The sequence below is a fragment of the Desmodus rotundus genome, chromosome 10, assembly GCF_022682495.2.
Source record: "Desmodus rotundus isolate HL8 chromosome 10, HLdesRot8A.1, whole genome shotgun sequence".
In the NCBI taxonomy this organism is placed as follows: domain Eukaryota; kingdom Metazoa; phylum Chordata; class Mammalia; order Chiroptera; family Phyllostomidae; genus Desmodus; species Desmodus rotundus.
The window spans coordinates 38320147-38338491 of record NC_071396.1 but is presented as its reverse complement, the minus strand read 5'-3'; the positions used below and the strand labels follow the sequence as shown (position 1 = coordinate 38338491).

General features: G+C 51.7%; 2 protein-coding genes across 9 annotated transcripts in view; one reads left to right on the top strand and one right to left on the bottom strand.

The window, feature by feature from the left end:
* Window positions 1–307: 307 nt before the first annotated feature.
* On the top strand, window positions 308–12748 carry IDH3A (isocitrate dehydrogenase (NAD(+)) 3 catalytic subunit alpha). Its single transcript, XM_024561806.3, has 11 exons — window positions 308–429; window positions 2258–2320; window positions 4368–4451; window positions 5855–5969; window positions 6782–6969; window positions 7433–7566; window positions 8267–8369; window positions 8471–8535; window positions 9346–9430; window positions 9875–10027; window positions 11399–12748. Exons 1-11 carry the CDS (start codon window positions 403–405, stop codon window positions 11480–11482), a joined length of 1101 nt encoding a protein of 366 aa, XP_024417574.1. The 5' UTR covers window positions 308–402; the 3' UTR covers window positions 11483–12748.
* Window positions 12749–12846: 98 nt separating this feature from the next.
* Window positions 12847–18345, bottom strand: part of ACSBG1 (acyl-CoA synthetase bubblegum family member 1) — a 28029-nt gene continuing 22530 nt past the window's right edge. For 7 of the 8 annotated variants that reach the window (XM_024561786.4, XM_045196448.3, XM_045196446.3 and 4 more), the window contains 5 exons: window positions 18052–18282; window positions 17194–17411; window positions 15698–15837; window positions 15046–15292; window positions 12847–13552 (listed from right to left, as the gene is read on the bottom strand). In XM_024561786.4, coding sequence (XP_024417554.2) covers window positions 13467–13552; window positions 15046–15292; window positions 15698–15837; window positions 17194–17411; window positions 18052–18282 — 922 coding nt within the window. In that variant the 3' untranslated portion in view covers window positions 12847–13466. The remainder of the gene's footprint in view (window positions 13553–15045; window positions 15293–15697; window positions 15838–17193; window positions 17412–18051; window positions 18283–18345) is intronic. The other variant, XM_045196445.3, reaches the window with a different exon arrangement.

The window sequence follows — 18345 nt, the reverse complement described above, 5'->3', positions numbered from 1 at the left end:
GCAAGTCAAAACCGCAGTGAGATACCACTTCACCCACTCTAGGAAGGATGGCTATAATCAAAAAGGCAGATAGTGAGAAGTGACTAGCAACCAGAAGGCTCAGAGCCACAATCCTACCTAAATGGTGAGTCAATGAATGGAGGAGCCGGAGAAGCCTGGGTGAGCCAAACCTCGCGGCTTCCGGGCCCTGGCTGCTTACGTCACCAAGAGATGAGCCCCGCGATTGGCCAGCGGAGGCGGAGGCGGTGCGTGTCCAGGCCGGCCACCGAACAGCAGGAATTCCCGGGGTGGGCTCTGGGGCGGGGCTTCTAGGGGGCGGGGCCGCCCTGGCGTGTGAGTCGACGCGGGCTTCGCGACTGCGCAGTAGAGTTGCTCTGTCGCCGCGGTGAGGAGAGCGACGCTATGGCGGGGCCCGCGTGGATGTCCAAGGTGAGCGCCGGGCGGGTGGCTGCAGCGTGGATCCGGCGGGCTTGATACGGAGGTGGCCCGCGCGTGGCTTGTGATCAGCCCGCATCAGAAGGACCGCGCTGGAGAGGGATGACAAGGACAAGGGGGCGCGCGGCCCTGCTCCCCGCGGTACCCTAGGCCCGAGCCCAGGCCCCGCGCAGAGCTGTACGGCCCGAGGTCGTCCTGCTGGGCCTCCTCGGGTCCGTTTGGCGGGGCCGGGTCACCTCGCGGCCGCGCACTCTGGGCGGGCGAGGTCCCGTGGGCGACCCCAGGCTGCTTCCTTCCAGGTTCCCCCGCCGCTGCCCGGCTCTCGCCGGTCTGCCCCTGCGGCTCTGCTCCCTCCGAAGGACACGGGCACCTTACACCTTAGAATTGCTACCTGAGCCCTCGTACAGCTCTTCCACCTTTTTGGTGAGGGTCTGCGGTCTGAAGAGCTTCCGCGATCCAGACAGATGGGATGCCAGGGCTCGGCAGGGCTCACACCGTCTCTGCGGCTTCTTGGTTTCTGGGTGGCACTCACTCGCGTCCTTAGAGGTCATCCTCAAGGTTACGCAGGAAGTCGGTGTCAGACCGAGAGAAACCCAGAGGACTGGGTGGATGTTCCCGGTTCTTAGTCCCGTTCTGCTTGCTCTGGGGCCAAGGTCACACCACAGATTATAGGCGCGGGGGAGAAACAGGCTCTCAGGTTTCCTGGTGCTGATCAAGAAAAATCCCCTAGAAATGTACCATAAAAATCTTAATTTTTTCCCCCTGTAGATTTTGATACAGTTTTTCCTTTGTTTTGAGATTAAAGTGAGGTTTACATGCTCTGTTATTTGGTGGGGAAAGGTCTACACTGGAATGTCGGAGTCTTAGGTTTAAATCCTGACGGTGCCACTAATTGGCCGTGTGACCCTGAACAAATTACTTAACATCTCTGAGCCTTAATGTGTCCATGTTTAAAATATCTATACTTGCTTCACAGAATTGTTTGGGGCTTAAATAAAAAGTAAAATCACCTGCTTCCTGCAGAAGGAACACATGCCTGAAGCGTCCCTAAGGGATTATCAACAGATTTATTTTACAGTCTTCACGCAGGCCAAGTTTCTCCAACGTCACTAACAATTTTCTTCCGTAACTGGGTTCTGCTTGGTACCTCTTCAGACCTGGGTTTGTCTGTGACGGTAACTGATGTCACATTTGCTCCTGAAGGGGAAGCAGCTACTGTGTCACTGTCTCAACAGAAGTCATTCCCTCACTCTTAGCACCTCATTCAGCTGTGGTAGGTAAGGGAAGCCTTCAGAGGAGGGACTGTGCGCTGATAATCAAAGCACTGGTCAATTTGTTCTGCCTTTAGTGTGGTCTACAAGGAAAAAAACACAGGCGTTGAGAGCCCATTGGGTTGGGGAATCAGAAGGCGAGGAGGTTCTCCCCTGGCATAGACTTCTGTGGAACTTTCACAGTCCATTGACCTCTGTGGGGCCAGTTTCTCCCTTTACAGATTGGAGCAGAAGGTACCTCAAAGATATCTGATGAGGAACATCCACTGTTTGACCCGAGAAAGCATAGTTTCCTTCTGCCTTCAACGTCTTTTGACAGTTGACATTCATAAAAGTGCTTTTGGAGTAGTATATACTACTTACGTTCTTGAAGCAAAAGGTAATTTGAATGCTGTAGATTTTCAGATCTGAGGTAGCTTACCACATTGAGCTAATATATGAGAAAATATTCCCGAATATCTCTGCAAACTTGCAGCATTAGCAGCTGTTAGAAGTGACTTCATCTCTGCCTTAGTTCTGTGCATGACATTTCTTTGTTGGTGTTAACATAGGTCTCTCGGCTGCTGGGGGCATTTCACAGCCCAAAACAGGTGACCAGAGGTTTTGCTGGTGGTGTGAGTATAATTACATCTTTTATTTTTTCCTTTTAGAAGTTTCTCAAGAAAGATGCTCTAACGCATTATGTAGCCCTTTATCTGCATTTATTTAAAATTAGGGAAAATTGGCCATACTTATACTGTATATTGAAATTATTGACTAACATGCAGAAATCTATTAGGTCACATTTAAAAGAATTACATTACAGCTGGCTATGCCAGTCTGTAACATTAATAATATCTGGAAAGAGCCTTGTTAAAAATAGATAGAAATTTCCCTTGAGCTTGTTACTTTATGTCACAGTCTCATTTTGGTAAGACAGGTTTTTCTTCAAAATGAGTACACATTGAGAAAAAATTGTTGAGAAGCTTCAAAACCTGCTTTGCATTTTTATTTTGTGAGCGTCCCTGAAAATAGTAGATTGGTTGCTAAGTAGGAGTGTCTCAAACACCCGTAAGCCCCGCGGGCTTATTCTTTCCTTCCGCGGCCGTTACAGGCTGTCACGTCCATGTCTGTTTTTCATGAAATCTGCTGCTTTTGGAACTCGCGGCGCTGGAGTTCTATGCTTTAAAAGCTGATACCACATTTTTAGAGCATTCTAAGACTGTGGGTCAGTGGCTCCTCCTGTGTGCTTTTATTTTAGCCTTCTTGCAGAGTCTGGTTTGGATTTCATGATTCCTCTGCTCCCATATCACATATTATTCTATGTGGCATTTATAAGGCTAAGGCGTATTTTTTTCATTTACTTTCTCTACTGTAGAATAAAGTAGGTTTTTTGGGTGGCCTGATGACATTTATTGCAACATGTTAGAACAGGAAGAAGCCAGAGGTTGTGGGCTCTGCTCCTGCACAGATGCAGAGTGCGGCTGCACTTGAAGCTGAAGAACAGTGAAGCGAGCTTTTTAAATGCGTTTCGGAAAGCTAATGAAAGGATCATTGCGCTCTGCTGTGACTTAGTTTTCAGGCTCTCCATTTCTTAAAAAATATTAGCCTGGTGGGGATGGGAGTATGTTTGAAAGAAGTATGAGGAGAAACTAATTTTTGAAAAGATTTCTTCAGTTGTACAGAAAAATTGAATTACTCCACCTGCTCAAGGAGTATCACTGGAAGGCAAAAGACCAGGGAAACTTGAACCGGTGATTTAAAAAAAGTAGCACAGGCAGCTGGAACTGGAAAAGGCCAGGGACCTTGTCTGGGCCAAACCTCCAGGTAGAGGAAAGTCCGCAAACACTGATGTATAGTTTCTAAGTGGAGAGAGAGGGACTGAATATTATCTTAACTAATTTAAGTCCTCTCCTCATTTCCCTTCGCACATGTTTATTTCTATGTTTGAAATGCTGGCTTCATTTGGTTTGGAGCCTTTGAACTAAATTGTTGAGGGTACTCTATAAATACACTTGTCACTCTGAGTAGAACTCGCACTGTGCAGGTATAATTGCATGAGCTATTCTCATTGGTTACGAGTCAGCTTTGCTGAGTTTATTTCAATGACATTTGTCATTAAGTAGCCAGTTTTATAGAGGAACTCAGAAAAACAGAGACCCTCTCTTACTGGGAGATCTCATCTCCGAGACCCGCTTCTGGAAGTGGGTCCTACGGTGTTTGATGAGACTGACCGGGTTTGTGTGACAAACTCCGCTTCCAGGACCCCAGGGGAGGGAAAGCACTTGCCTTCACGGAAGCCCTCTCAGTTTTAGTGAGAGAACACTGTTGAAAACTTTTGCTCTCTCTGCTTTTATAGACTTCAATTAACGGGTCCCTTTGTAGCCTACCTGAAAAGAAATAGCAATTGGGAAGTCTGGTACTTTATTTTTTTATCTAAAGACCATCGCTTGAGTTGTTTTTATAACTCTGAGCTCTGCTACAGAGTAGAATTGTGGAGTCTCTTGAATCTTACCTTTTTCGATGAGCCCATGGGAGGTAGGTCTGTTTTCTTAATGGCATTTGGGTCTTCTTGAGACGCCCCACACCCGACACACATAAAGTGGATTTGTCAATGATACGCTTTTTTAAACCTTCAAAAATCAATTCTTACTGTCGTCTTTGATGATTTCTTATATTCAGGTTCAGACAGTAACTTTAATTCCAGGAGATGGTATTGGCCCAGAGATTTCAGCCTCAGTTATGAAGATTTTTGATGCTGCCAAAGTAAGTGGACTTTAAACATACCTTAAATAGCAATTTGTAGAAGAGCTTCTTAGCCTGTGGGAGTCTGTGACCTCTCAGGATGAATTGTTCGCATTTACATGGCGTGGTACGGTCTGTTAATCCTCACGATTTTAACTGGAACATTGGTGTTTTAAGCCGCTACATTGGCACCAGTTCTGTGCAAAGTGATGAAAGCAGATCTCAGCTCTGCCAAGTCACCTGTCTACCGCCTTCTGCCTTCCTGCCCAAGAGAATAGGATTGCTGTTTCAAAACACTACATAGCCGATTTTGAAAGGTTAGAAAAAATTCTGATGTGGTATTATCATCAAGTGTGAGGTATTATTCCAAGAGCCCAGCCTTCGTTTTGTCTTGGGAAATAAGGAAACTTGGACCTTTTTTGACATGATGCTTTATTATTGCGGTTTATAGCTGCAGGTGATAAATGTGTAAGATTAAATTAGTGGTGGTTATGATACCAACAGCTGTGAGTGGAGGAATGCAATTTGTTTAAAATATACGCACATTGTTTTTCTTTGTGAGCTTGTAAATAGAACGCCTGCAGAGGGCGTGATGCTGGTGCAGAAGCGCCTCAGTACAATGGAGACGGGCTTGAGCCCGTGTCCTTCACAAGGCGCATGCTTGCTCTGCCCTGACGCTGGCACACTCGATGTGCACACTCATGTGTACGTCAAGGATGTGGGTGGGAAGAAAGGATGATGCTGTGGTTTATGCCTTCAAACTGCTGCCTTCGTAGGTTATACGATAATAGCTTTCTTTTTTAACAGCTGAGAGAGAGCTCACGCGCTGTACAGCTCACCATTTAAAGTGCACAGCTTAATGGTTTTAGTACATTCACCGAGTTACGCAACCTTCGCCACAATCTAATTTTAGAATATTTTCATCACCCAGAAAGAAACCCCGTATTCATCAGCAGCCACTCCCCATTCCCCGTCTCTCTCACCCTACCCCCCATCCCCAGCCCATGTAACCACTAAGCTACTCTGTCTCCACAGATTCGCTCTGTCCGTTTCATGTGAATAGAAGCTTATGATACAGAGTCAGTTATGACTGGCTTTACTTCACTTAGCTTAGTGTCTTCCCGGTTCATCCACTTACCGGTTTTGTGTAACATTTCTACCAACCGTACTTCTCAGCCGATGATCATACTCTAATTATAGCCATGTTAAGCGCTGTGAAAAACTGGAGTGGGCAGGTGGCAGCTAGGGGCCTGACTGGACGGGGTGGACATCCCTCAGGGCAGGCTAGAGAACGACACCTATCCTCGCATGCCAGGGACTCTCTGGACCTTTACGGAGTGCGTTGTCGCCACTTGCACTCAAAGGTGAAGGAGTGTGTTGCTGACAGTCTTTCCCTTCACTGTGCTCTGTGGTGCGGCGTCCAGGCGCCCGTTCAATGGGAGGAGCGGAACGTCACTGCCATCCAAGGCCCGGGAGGAAAGTGGATGATCCCTCCGGAAGCCAAGGAGTCCATGGACAAGAACAAGATGGGCCTGAAAGGTAGCTCTGATTGCTGCTCCCAGTGTTATGTTTTTGAAAGTTTATGCATTTAAGCTGAATACAGCTAGCCTCTCATGAAGCCACTCACTCATAGTAAGATGATGTGTTTTTCATTTCGGAACATATTTTCTGCAGTGAAAACACGGAGTGTTATTGGCCAAGGTCAAATGTATTTTAGTTAACACATGCTTAAGGTCATGGTTCAGAATCCTAGCACACGGCAGGCTTTAAATCCAGACAGATCAAATGCGGATCTCATCTCTGCCACATACTGCCTGGGAGGTCTGCATGGATTTCTTACTCTTGGTTTTCAAAAAGAATTTTGTTTTCTTCCTCTACTTTTAAGTGACAGTGACAGAGCTGACACTTCATAGGATGGTGGTGAGGATTAGATCATGTCACACTTGGTCCTCAGCCAGTAGGTGCTCAGTGAATGTTCCAAAAAGCTCCCTTGAGGAGATCTCCTTGTGTCAGCTGAATCTGAGGGATGGGTACAGTCTGAGGCAGAACGTAGGTACAAGGATCCTGGGGGCGGGGTCAGTGGGCACTGAATGACCAGCGAGGGTGACCAGCCAGGATGGACTCCCCCGTGAGGAAGAGAACATGCAGCTCACAAACAGCACCTGTCTGTCCTTCTGCTCTTTCATAAAAGTGTCCCTCAGTTCAGGAAGCAGCATGTTAGAGGAGGGTCCTAAATACAATTCTGATGGAAAATTAAAACCCCAAATTGCCATTTCAAACAAACCTTATGTACTTGTGTTTATAAAGAAGAACAGAAGATCCTATTGTCTGGGTGGTCTTCTTTCTCACAGGCCCTTTGAAGACCCCAATAGCAGCTGGTCACCCATCTATGAACTTATTGCTGCGTAAAACCTTCGACCTCTATGCAAATGTCCGACCATGTGTCTCCATCGAAGGCTATAAAACCCCTTACAATGATGTAAATATTGTCACTATTCGCGAGAACACAGAAGGAGAGTACAGTGGCATCGAGCACGTGGTATGTTGTTGTTAGTTGGGTTGCTTCCTGTGCACTCGGGCCGTTGTTTAGATTCCCAGTGAGAACAGCTCCCGAGGCAGTACACTTTGGCCTGAGGTGTGGCCGCTTGTCTCGGCCCTGGGTCTCTGCCCACGGTGCTCACGTGGATGCCCAGGCAATGGCATGGGCCTGGGAACATGCCCTCAGTGTGAACTTTGAATCCTGACTTCACAGGGGTACTCTTGGGCGGGTGACCATCTCTGAACCTGTTTTCCTCATCTGTGCAATGGGGCTTGCAGTGCCTACCTCATAGGGCTGGATCAACATGAACCCCATTGGTGCACTGAATGCAGGATGCTGGCCATGGTTGCTGGCACTGTGAGCACGCCCAAGATGATAACGGTTCACACAGCCGTCCAGGGCTGGGATATCGCCACCCCCTTTCCAGCAGCGCAGGACTTCTGTCTTGATGTCCTTCTTTCAGATCGTGGATGGCGTTGTGCAGAGTATCAAGCTCATCACCGAGGAGGCGAGCAGGCGCATCGCAGAGTTCGCTTTTGAGTATGCCCGGAACAATCACCGGAGCAACGTCACCGCCGTGCACAAAGCCAACATCATGTGAGTGCCTGTGGGCCCAGCGCCCTGTCACGCTTTGTGGGGGAGCAGTGGGGTTTACTTTCTTCTGTCCAGCTTGTGCACTGATTCCTGGTGTCTCCGAAAAACACCCCTTTTACCAGTGAGAGGGTCAGACACTTCTGTCACGATCTCCTACTTTCATGTCCTCAATGGGGGAATGACTGGAGCAGACTGGGGCAGGGGGTGGTTGGGAATTCAGGTCCTGGGAGTTTAAGGGGGGACTAAGAAATAAAAGAGAAGGAAGCTGTAGAGTCTGGAACCCCTGCAGCAATAGCACAGCGGGAGTGTTTGTGATGGTCACGTACTCGGGGGCTTTGCAGTAGTCAGCGCTTGCAGCGCTCATCCTCGAGGTGTGCAGTTCTAGCCCATCAGGTTCTCCTCAGCCCCAGCGGTTAAAGGTCCTTGTCTATGTGGACAGAAACGGGTTTCCTGACCTGAGAACGAGTTGAGCATGCACAAGAGTCAAACTGTTAAAACAATTCAGTCAACCTTTTAAAGCGATTTTAGCATCTTCTTATAAATACTTATTTCTTAATTCTTGTTGAGTAACACCACTGCCTAAGAAATAATTTACTGTAATTGCAATCACCCATCTTGGCTTTCGGAACTTTTACTTCTCTGATTTGATGCATTTCTTTCTGCATGTTTTTGCTTTCAATAATTTTTATTTGATTAAATACAGGCGAATGTCAGATGGGCTTTTTCTGCAAAAATGCAGGGAAGTTGCAGAAAACTGTAAAGACATTAAATTTAACGAGATGTACCTCGACACAGTATGTTTGAATGTAAGTGTGCATGCCTGCTGGCCTGCTCCTTTCTGTGGCGTGCAGTGTGTCTGCCTACTGTGTCCGTCTGATTGCTGAATGCACACGTGTGTTTCTTGTAGATGGTCCAAGATCCGTCCCAGTTCGATGTTCTTGTTATGCCAAATCTGTACGGAGACATCCTGAGGTAAGTCTGGTTGCACCTTATAGCCTGTAGTGTCTTTCATAAAGGTCCAAAAATGAGTCGTGTTTGCTGTAGGACGTGAGCTGAGCTGTAACAGTTCAGGGGGGTGGCTTGTGATTACATGCGGGTGGGCTGTTCCCCATTTCTGTGCCATCTCGGCTCCTGGCCATTGCTCCTTGATCGCTAGTTCTGCACAGTCTTCGTGTGTTTTACTGGTTGATTGACCTCAATGTTTTCTGTATCGCTAAGTAGGTGGGTGATCATTTTCATAACTTTTGACATAATTTTGGACTTACAGAAAAGTAGCAAGAATGGTACACAGAATTCCTGTGTACTCAGCACCCACGTTCCCCAGATGTCAACATTTTACCACTTATACTGTATTTCTCCCTCTCTTTACACACTCACACTCAGTGTTGGCCAAATGGTGATTTTCTGAGTCCATCATTCCTTCTCACTTTCCTTACCTGGCGTTCTGCTGAGGGACAGGCTTCTCCTTGCCACGTATGTGTCTGTGTCAGTCAGTCAGGACTCATTTCTTTGTTCCGTGTTACACCTGTCACCATCATTCATGTGGAGACTTGGGGGGTCTGGACCTGGCCAGGGGCACCCTGCTGAGCTGTTGTTTGCGTCCTGACATGGTCCCATGCTCCAGGTTCACCCCTATCTTCCTAACCTAGTCCTGGGATTGGCCGTTTCTCCAGGGAGCCCCGGTTACTTGCAGTGGAGGATGCTATTTAAAAGGGGATGTCTGGGTGCTGGGTGAGACGTTTTAGTTTTCAAACCCACACTCCTGATGTTCTTTGCCCCCAGTGACCTGTGTGCGGGATTGATTGGAGGTCTTGGCGTGACACCAAGCGGCAACATTGGTGCCAACGGGGTTGCGATCTTCGAGTCGGTAAGGACCCTGCTGACATGCAAAGCAGAAATTGGGCTGAATGGCATGAGGACCCAGGATGGGTGATCTGCACAGATGTGTTCCAATTTTGTTGTTTTTCCAGTTAAAAGAAAATAGTTTTTTTTTTTTATAAAGTGAGGGATTTTTTTTTTTTTAATATACACATGGTTTATTCATTCATTTCCTGGTTGTTTTTGTTGTATCCTTAATATTTAAACTTCCTCAGTTGAAATATTTCACTGAAAGTTGACAGAAAGGTAGTCCACAGTTTTGCAATTTCTTCAAACTGTTACTTTCACCCTTCATTTTTCTGCGGCTTTGTTTCTAGACCTGTGTCTGATGTCTGATGAGTCGGGCGCAGCCACTGTTCAGCGACTATGTTCGCTGGTCAGGAGAGAGGACTGAGCCCTGTGTCCCTGACCATGCCGTGTTTCCCTGAGGCAGGTTCACGGGACGGCCCCCGACATCGCCGGCAAGGACATGGCCAACCCCACGGCCCTGCTGCTCAGCGCGGTGATGATGCTGCGCCACATGGGGCTGTTCGACCACGCTGCGCGGATCGAGGCAGCCTGCTTCGCCACCATTAAAGACGGGAAGGTACGTAGCGGTCTGTCCTCCTGCGTGTCTTCCACGGTTTTACCTGGGAGGGAGCTGACTGATGCTGGACAGGCTTTCTCCTCCCGGGCCCGAGTGAACTTGAGGGGTGTGTGTACACACGCGTGTTTCCTGAAGGGAGGCTCCACGTGTTTCACTGGAAAGGGCTGAGAAGCACTGAGCGAGCCGTGGGGAGAGCAAGGGTTTGAGAGTCAGAGCTGGTCCAGGCCCAGGTGTCCCGTGGTTGGCAGTGTGATCGTGGTCAAGGCCCTTACCTCTGTCTACGTGGCTTTTCCCTCCCCCCAACAAAAGTCTGTTGCGTACCTTTTGAGGTGTGAAGCATAAACACACTGAGGAATAGGATGAGGTCTTGGCCTCCAAGACTTGGAAGCCAGCAGTAGATGCAGACGCAGCTGTGTCTGTGACGCCGTGGTGGCACACGTACCATGTGCGTCAGAGACACGCAGTGTCAGCCATGGCTGGTGCTAACCCAGTCCCTGTGCTCTGTGGTCTCTGTGGATGTCATCTCAGCACATCTGCTTCACCACTCTGTGAGGCAGGTCCTGTAATGAATTCCGTTTCACAGATGAGGAGACGAGGCACAGAGAGATGAGGTCAGAGGTCTCACAGCTTCACATGGGAGAGCTGGGTTCTCACCCAGTCTGGCTCCTGCCCAACAAACTTCCCTGCTTCCATAAGCACCTGCGGCCCCAGAAGGGGTGCGGTGGGTTACTCTGACCGAGGGAGCACGGAGGAGATGGTAGCTACTTGCTTCTTACGGGAAACCCAAGCTTGTTGACAGCAGCCCAATAGGCCTATTGAAGGGCATATATCATCTTGTTTTTTATTCCGACACTGTATTTGTGAATTTAACCTGTTCACAGATAGCCCAGCAGAGAGGGGCCAAATTACACAGCAGGCCCTTTAAATTACGCAGGGTGCGGTGACTTGAGGTCGGTATGCGGAGGTCTGTTTGGGAGTGGAGGGGGGACATGCTGGCGGCAGAGTGCTGTGTGGGAGAGTGTCTTGCCTGTAGAGGGAAGTTTTAGGAGTCAGTGATTTAAATTACCTTAGTGTTTCTTTCCCATCCTCTAAAAACAGACCAAAATATGTCTGAAGTTTTTCGCCATTCGCCATGGGATTTATGATCCCTCGTTTAGATATTAAATGTCCATAATCAGACGTTTTCTTGGCACTTTGCCATCCTCCTGGGGAGGCAGACGTGGTGAGTGGGGGCAGCTTTGAAATTAACTAAATGAGACAGCAGCCAGGTAGCCTGCTCAGCTAGTGTCTCGCCATGTGCTTTGAACAAAAATATCCTTGCTTTGGTTTACCGTGAGATACATTTTTACTCTTGCTTTTTCCTTTTCTCAGAGCTTAACAAAAGATTTGGGAGGCAATGCAAAATGCTCGGACTTCACACAAGAAATCTGTCACCGAGTGAAAGACTTGGATTAAGGCTTCTCCAGAGGGAACCCACGTCAGTCCCTGCTGCCGATGCCACGTGAAGCTGTGTGAGAACACGTCCCGTTCAGAGTGCACTGGGTCCCCTTGCTTCCTGGGAGCACACCTCCACATCCGGCCTTTCAACACAGTCTGCAGAGGGTGCGGGTGGTGTCCCTAGGTCTGCTTTCAAAGGACTGTTCCAAGTGCTTGTTTTATTTATTGATGTCTATTTGGTATAAACTTTTTGTAAACTCTAAGTATTGCCATTGTTAACCATTTTACACTTCAGTTAAAACCATTTTCCTCAGCTGTAAATATGATACAGAATTAACAAGAGAAAATATCTAACTTTGTAAAGAAAAAGTTGTCATTAGTTTATGAAAAATATAATAGAAATAAAACAGAATATTGACATAATAGCACAAGATGACATTCTTATCAAATGAACAGGCACCAGAGAAATTTCCGAGGAAAGTTCACATCACAAACTATGACTATGGTATATTTCTTTATGATATGGAAAATTAAGGCAGATTTGTATGAATTACTGGCTATGAATAAAGACTTCAGATCCAAGAAATATGAGAGGTAACTTTTGTTAATAAGATACAGTAATACATTGGCACGACTACAAAGATAAAACTACATTGCTGAATTATTTTGTTACCTTGAGCCTTTCAAGAAGTGAAGGGCCGAAGTTCTTTTCCCTGGACACACACTAAACACCATGGAGGCCCCAACTGACGGGTGTGGCGGCCGGCCCATGTGTGGTCACAATTCTGCAGCACGTGTGTCCCGCTCCAGCCTGTCCTGCCGAGAGGCCTGACCACACTTAATTTCCTGTTTCAGAGGCCACCCCCTTCCCCTAGAGCACCCCCAGGAAGCAGCTGGGGTCACAGAGCCTAGCAGCACAGGGCCTGGGCTCAGCCTCTGCCCTCAGGCACCGCTCCCCCTGCCCCCCGCACGGTGGTGGTTCTTCGTTCTCAGACGCTGAGTGAGTCACTGTTTGCGTGGACAGGTAGCCTTCAGCCCCACACCAAAGGCAGCTCGTGTTGCCCCTCGCTCCTTGTGTAACAACGCAAACCTGAGGCTTTGTGTAACACGCCCAGGTCACAGGACACCTTACCAACAGGCATCTCCTGCATGGGTGCTTTTTAAGGCTTCTAACCAGACTTACAACCTCACATGTATTTTCCTGTTTCGGCTGTTGCTTCCTCTGTTTTGTTGAAATTTGCGAATTATTCTTGTGTTCACACTAATAAAGAATTCCAAAATCGACTGAGATGTGTGTTCTCTCGAGGTCCGGGACCCAGCCTCACACTAGGAGCGGCTCCTGAGCTGCAGGGCCGTGAGGCGGGGGCAGTGCCTCCGCTTACCCAGGTGCCCGTGGCCCCTCACTCACCTGCCACTGTCTGGGCTGGTCCCCCCTGCTCCGCTGACAAGAAAAGTCATACTTGTTGACAGTTGTTAAGAAGTTTAATATCCAGATCATACATTAAATACATACAGGCAGCAGCAGCCCTACGAAGCAGCACGTCAGTAGGCGCATGTTGGGGACAGCCTGGGTGTGCAGTGGCCGGTGGCCTGTCCAGCACGTTCCAGAGTGAGTGAGTTACAGCCACTGTCCCGGGGGCACCTGCAGTAACATGAGCTGACTTCCCCTCCCTCCTCCACACAGCCTGCCACTGGCAGGCCGCTCAGTGAGCTACCGGCCCATAAATTCTACCTGGAACTAAAGCCATAAAGTGTCAGCACTTCAGTTCTGGAAGGAGAGCTGGTCTCCTGTCACCTGAACAAAAGGCGACGCTTAAAACTATGTGCACTCAAAGCTTCTTGGAATTGTTGGCGTGAGACCTGGCAAACGCAGATGCTGGTGCCGTACCTGGCTCGAGACCTAACAGACCGGCCGGAAGTCCCTGCGCCCAGACTGAAGAGGACATGCATCAGGTCACTCCGGGGGCCTGTCGGCTTCGGGAGGAAGAAGGAGGCTCCTGCACTACTTATTTTGCTCTTGGTAGAAGGAATCGATGATGTCTTTGTACTTCTCCAGAACTGTGAGCCGCTTCAGCTTCATCGTGGGACCTAAAGCAGATTGGGAAACATGAGTGCACGAGGCCTCCGAGAACTCTGAGGTGCGTGGTGAAGATCCAGACCCGCCGAGTCCTATAACTGGAGTTAAGCCGGATGAATGGGCAGCCAGCCTCCGAGATGGCCGTACCTGAGCCCTGCTACCCAGGGGGCAGCGGCATCGGTCACAGTGGCAACAGAGCACAGGAGTGGTGTCTGTCACTTCGGAGAATGGTCACGACAGACAGGCTTCTCTCACAGATGTGGTGGTGGGAGCCACCTCCGTCTTACCCTTGACCTGCACCCATGTCCGACCTCCATGCATTTATGTGCTGTCCTTTGAATGCAGCCATGACTCAAGCGACCCACACGGCAAGACTGTAGGCTCTGGCCCAGGCGCTGAGGATCGCGCTTCTGGGGCACAGCGCTGCTATGCTGTGAGCGCACTGGCAGCTGTCGCTGGGCCTCCAGGCTGGCGAACAGCCAGGGACGCAGAGCCCATTGAGCTCCAGGGGCTGCTGCCCAGCCCACGCTTGCTGTAACCTGAGACCCCGAGCTGGAACCACCCAACTTAGCTGCCTGCGTTTCTGACCCACAGGAATTAAGAAAGGTGCTTCCTGTTTTAAGCTGCTGAACTTGGGGGTACGTTGTTACACAACAGTAACTAACGTGCAAGTCACACCTGCACTCGGGAAGCTCCTGCGATGACGCTGGACACCGAGCTCCGACTGCCTGTGGCGGGGCGGGGCGCCCAGCTGAGAGGCCTCGGCTCTCCCTTAGAAGCGAGGGTGAAAATGGCTCAGACCCAAGGTGCTGGGCAGCGGCAAGTCCACTTTGTGCCAACTCACTCTTGTCTGTGTGACTGGAGAGCCCAGACTCAGGGTCACCTCTCAGCACTGCTGAGAGGGGACCTGCGTGTGGCTGGTGGTCCAGACCTGATGGCAGTCACTGCTCAGCGTCACTGTGTCTGTGTTCAGCCTCGAGCGGTCCGAGGGCGCCCCCCTGGAGGAGCCCTGCCACTTCCCCTGGGCCACGAAAGTGCCCCAAGCTGTCATGAGAGACTCCATGACCCCAGCCAAGGCCGCAGCAGAGTCCCTTGGGTTCTGTGGGCCACGGTCCAGAGGGCTTCACCACTGTTCCTGCCAGATGAGGTGACGTCATAGGACGTCATGGTGGTCTCACCCCCTGGAGCCAAGGAGCTCCACCCCAACCATCAGCAGGGCCTTGGTGTCTGCCAGGTGGCCCCACGGTGACCTCAGGGGACAGTGGGCCTAGAGTCAAAGCAAAGTCACGTGTCGCATGTTCAAAGTAACTCATTCCAGCACATCCCTATGCATGCAGCGGGCTCTCCGGCACAGCCCATGCCCTGGGCAGTGCCCTTTGGCGTGAAGGGCTGTCAGGGACCTCCACTCGCCACAGTTGCTTGACAGGCAGCTCCCAGGCCCTGCCACGGCCCTGTCCTCCCACACAGCACCTGGGCCCGAGGGAAGCAGCCAGAGCAAACCTACCCAGCTCTCCACCCGAGATGGAGAAGTCCCTCTCGAGAACGGCCCACTTGCGGATGTGGTAGGGTCGGGCGGCCGCCTGACCATTCACCCTCCGGATGCCCTCTTCGATGGCCTGGTACACAGCCTCGTCCTTGCTCCCCACAATCTCGGACACCGTGGTGGCATTGCTGCCCACGCGCTGGCAGAACTCCACGGCTTGCTCAGTCAGCTGATCGGTTGGGTCAGAGGTGTCCGGGTCCAGGGTGCACTGCAAACCAGAGATGGGGTCAGCGCCACGCCCCGCTGCTCAGGATGCGGCCTGAGCTCGGAGGAGCGCCCAGCAGGTGGATCGTGTGAGCTGTGGTTCTGGGGTGCAACTGCCGCCCCGACTGGTGAGAGGAGCAGAGGACTGAGACTGACACCCCAGGCAATGACAACCCAACCCTTGCCACGCCCGGCCCCCGCAGGCCATGCTCCTGCTGAGCAGATTGTGCTGGGAGACACAGATTGTCGCGGCAGGGGCTGCAGATTGTCCCTGTGGGGGCAGCAGGCATGTCCCCGAGGGGCAGCTGCCCCCGAGGGCTGCAGCACTGCCTGTCCCAGAACGAAGTCCTGACATCCAGGCGTGTCCTGTCTGAATGTGTCTTCAGTTGGGACAGACCCACAGACACACCTTCAAGGTGAGCAGCATGGACAGGAACTTCCTCTGGTCCCCGATCAGCATGGCACTGCTGACGATCGGCAGCTCCGCCTTCACAGCCTCCTCGATGGGCACCGGGGGCACATTCTCCCCGCCAGCCGTGATGATTAGTTCTGGGGAGGCAAGGCCAGGCCCAGGATGAATCTGGACACAAGCCTTGGCCATAGTAGCGGGCAGCACTGTTGGCCATTCAGGGAGGCCAGAGGTGCCCTCTGTGGCAGCGGATCAGCAGCACCCTCAGAAGCCCCTCACACCTGCTGGGGACAAGGGCAGCCCCTGGAAGACAAACGCTCACCCAGTGCTCATTCTCCTGTGCTCACCACCTGAGGCTCTCTGCCTGTTCCGACACCTACCAGACCCAGGTCCTCGCTGACCCTCCCACCTCACCCTTGAATCTCCCATGTCACACCCCACCTCTGCTGGGCGACCACCCCTGCCCCTTATGCAGCACTCACCACATTCAGGCTCTGCGCTAAGTGCTACACGTAACAACTCACTCAACCCTCACTGCAGGCCGATACAGAAGCAGGCACTCTTCCCACTTCTGACAGGAAAATGGAGAGTTTCTCCACAGCCACACGGCAGAGCTGATGCAAGTGCAGTGAGTGCTTCACCCTGCCAGGGGGCCTCTCCCCTTGCTGACACCTGCCCTCAGGGATGCCCTCTCCCCTTCTCCCAACAGGCTGCCTATTCTGCAAGGACCAGCTCAGCTGCCTCCTTCAAGAAGCCTGTGCAATTCCCCGTTCTCACTAACTCTGCTTTCTCTGAGCTCTCCCGCGCCCATCCACCTGTCCACGGCCCACTCTTTCATCCGCATGCGTACTGGGTGCCCGAGTGCGGGGCCAGGAGCCGGGCCCTCAGCACAATGGTCTGCTCACAGAGTGACGGCTTACGTCCAGGCTGGACGGTAACGCCAGGGCATTTCATAAACATAGCCTGACTGATGTCACTGTGCTGTGCTCCGGCCCCCCGAGTCTGTCCAAGTCAAGAAAGATGAGCTGGTCCCGTTCTGTGCACAGGTCCTGTGCAGGCCGCGGACACAGAATGGAGCGAGACACCTGGCCAGGTGGCTATCAGGTCACTAGAGCGAAGTCAGCAAAGCCCCTGTCTACGGAGGAGTCCCGCTTATTCCCTGGGAAAGCCACGTTCTTCGTGAGAAACTTTTTGGAAGTCTCGTGTTCTGCTCTACATCATATCCACGTTTCATGTAAAAAACACACATTTATGCCTTTAAGTTTTCTGGGAAGGCTGGCCTCGCTTGCCCAGCAGTCTGAGTCCCAGCTGCACCGTCTACCAGCTGGGTGTCCTCACATGACTGGGCGCCCTCTTCAGGGACTTGGGCTAATAATCACACCTGCTGTACAGGAACCAAGGGTCAGGAAAGTGGCGTCTGTCAGGGTGGCGGCACCTAGGGACTCCCCTGCTCGTCATGGGTGCAGGTGCTGGTGGCTGTGGGCCCCTCCCTGCACCTTTCAGTCGTCCTGTGACGTAGAGGAAGCCGTCGGCATCCAGGCGGCCGAGGTCGCCGGTGTGCAGCCAGCCGTCAGTGTCGATGGCCTCGCGCGTCCTTTCCTCCATGTTCAGGTAGCCCATGAAGACGGTGCGGCCCCACACACAGATCTCGCCGGTGCCCTCCTCGTCCTGGTTCACTAGCTTTGCCCGGCAGCCAGGCAACACCTTGCCGGAGCTGGGGTGGGGGCCCGGAGGCCTGGTCAGAGGGGGCTGGTTCCTCCAGCCCCGGGTCAGGCCCCTGAGAGCCCGGGATCCCCAATCTCTCTGTTTCCACTGATGCCCACAAGGTGCCCCTCCCAGGCCTTGGGGACCCAGAACTGAGGAGTGGGGCCAATCGAGGGTTTTCTGGTGAGTGGATGAATGAGTGGGTGTCCCTAATGGGACAAACTTGAGGCTCTGTGACAGGCAAGCAGGGATGGAAGGTGTTTAAGCCCAGCAGAGGGTCCTCTGACTCACTCCATAAGTCAGACTGTCCTTTCTGCCCCCAGGAGGCTGGCCTATCCCTGCACTCTGACCCCAGGTGGCACCTGTGCTATCAGTGACTCTGGGACACTTATCACAGCCTCCTCACAGAAGGGGGCACAAAGGGGAATTCCTCCATCAGAGCCCTGCTCCAGGGTCCCGGGGCCGTTGGTCAGCTTTCCACCACAGACCGTGGGACACTGGCAGAGACCACCGCCATGAGACTGTGGCCTGGCCAGGGGACCTGGCTCCGGGACCCTGTGGCCCAGGGGCTCAGGCTCTAGGGCCAGTCAGCAGGCGGTACTGAGGGCTGTGACAAGGGAGTGTGCGCTCGGGCACCGCCCCAGGCGTACCTGCACAGCCGGTAGTTGCAGGGGCTGGACATGAAGTGGGGGCCCGAGGTCTCACTGAGGCCGTACCCCGAGTACAGGCGGATGTTGAGGCCCAGGAAGAAGTGCTGTGTCTCCACGGTCATTGGGGCGGCTCCATAGAAGCACTTTTGACACTTGGCGAAGCCCAGCGCCTGGCGGATCTTGGCCAGCACCAGGTAATCTGCCAGTCTGGCTGTGAAGGGCTTCAGGTCGCTGGTGGAAGAGGGAAAATGGGCCACAGAGAAACACATGAGCACATGAACAGGGCGGGTCGTT

What these genes read in the sequence shown, in the direction of transcription:
- IDH3A (XM_024561806.3), top strand. Translation starts at nt 403, where the DNA reads ATGGCGGGGCCCGCGTGGATGTCCAAG. An exon ending in CTGTACGGAGACATCCTGAG is followed by an intron (nt 8,536 to 9,345) that starts GTAAGTCTGGTT and finishes CTTTGCCCCCAG; the next exon opens with TGACCTGTGTGCGGGATTGA. An exon ending in GGGTTGCGATCTTCGAGTCG is followed by an intron (nt 9,431 to 9,874) that starts GTAAGGACCCTG and finishes TCCCTGAGGCAG; the next exon opens with GTTCACGGGACGGCCCCCGA.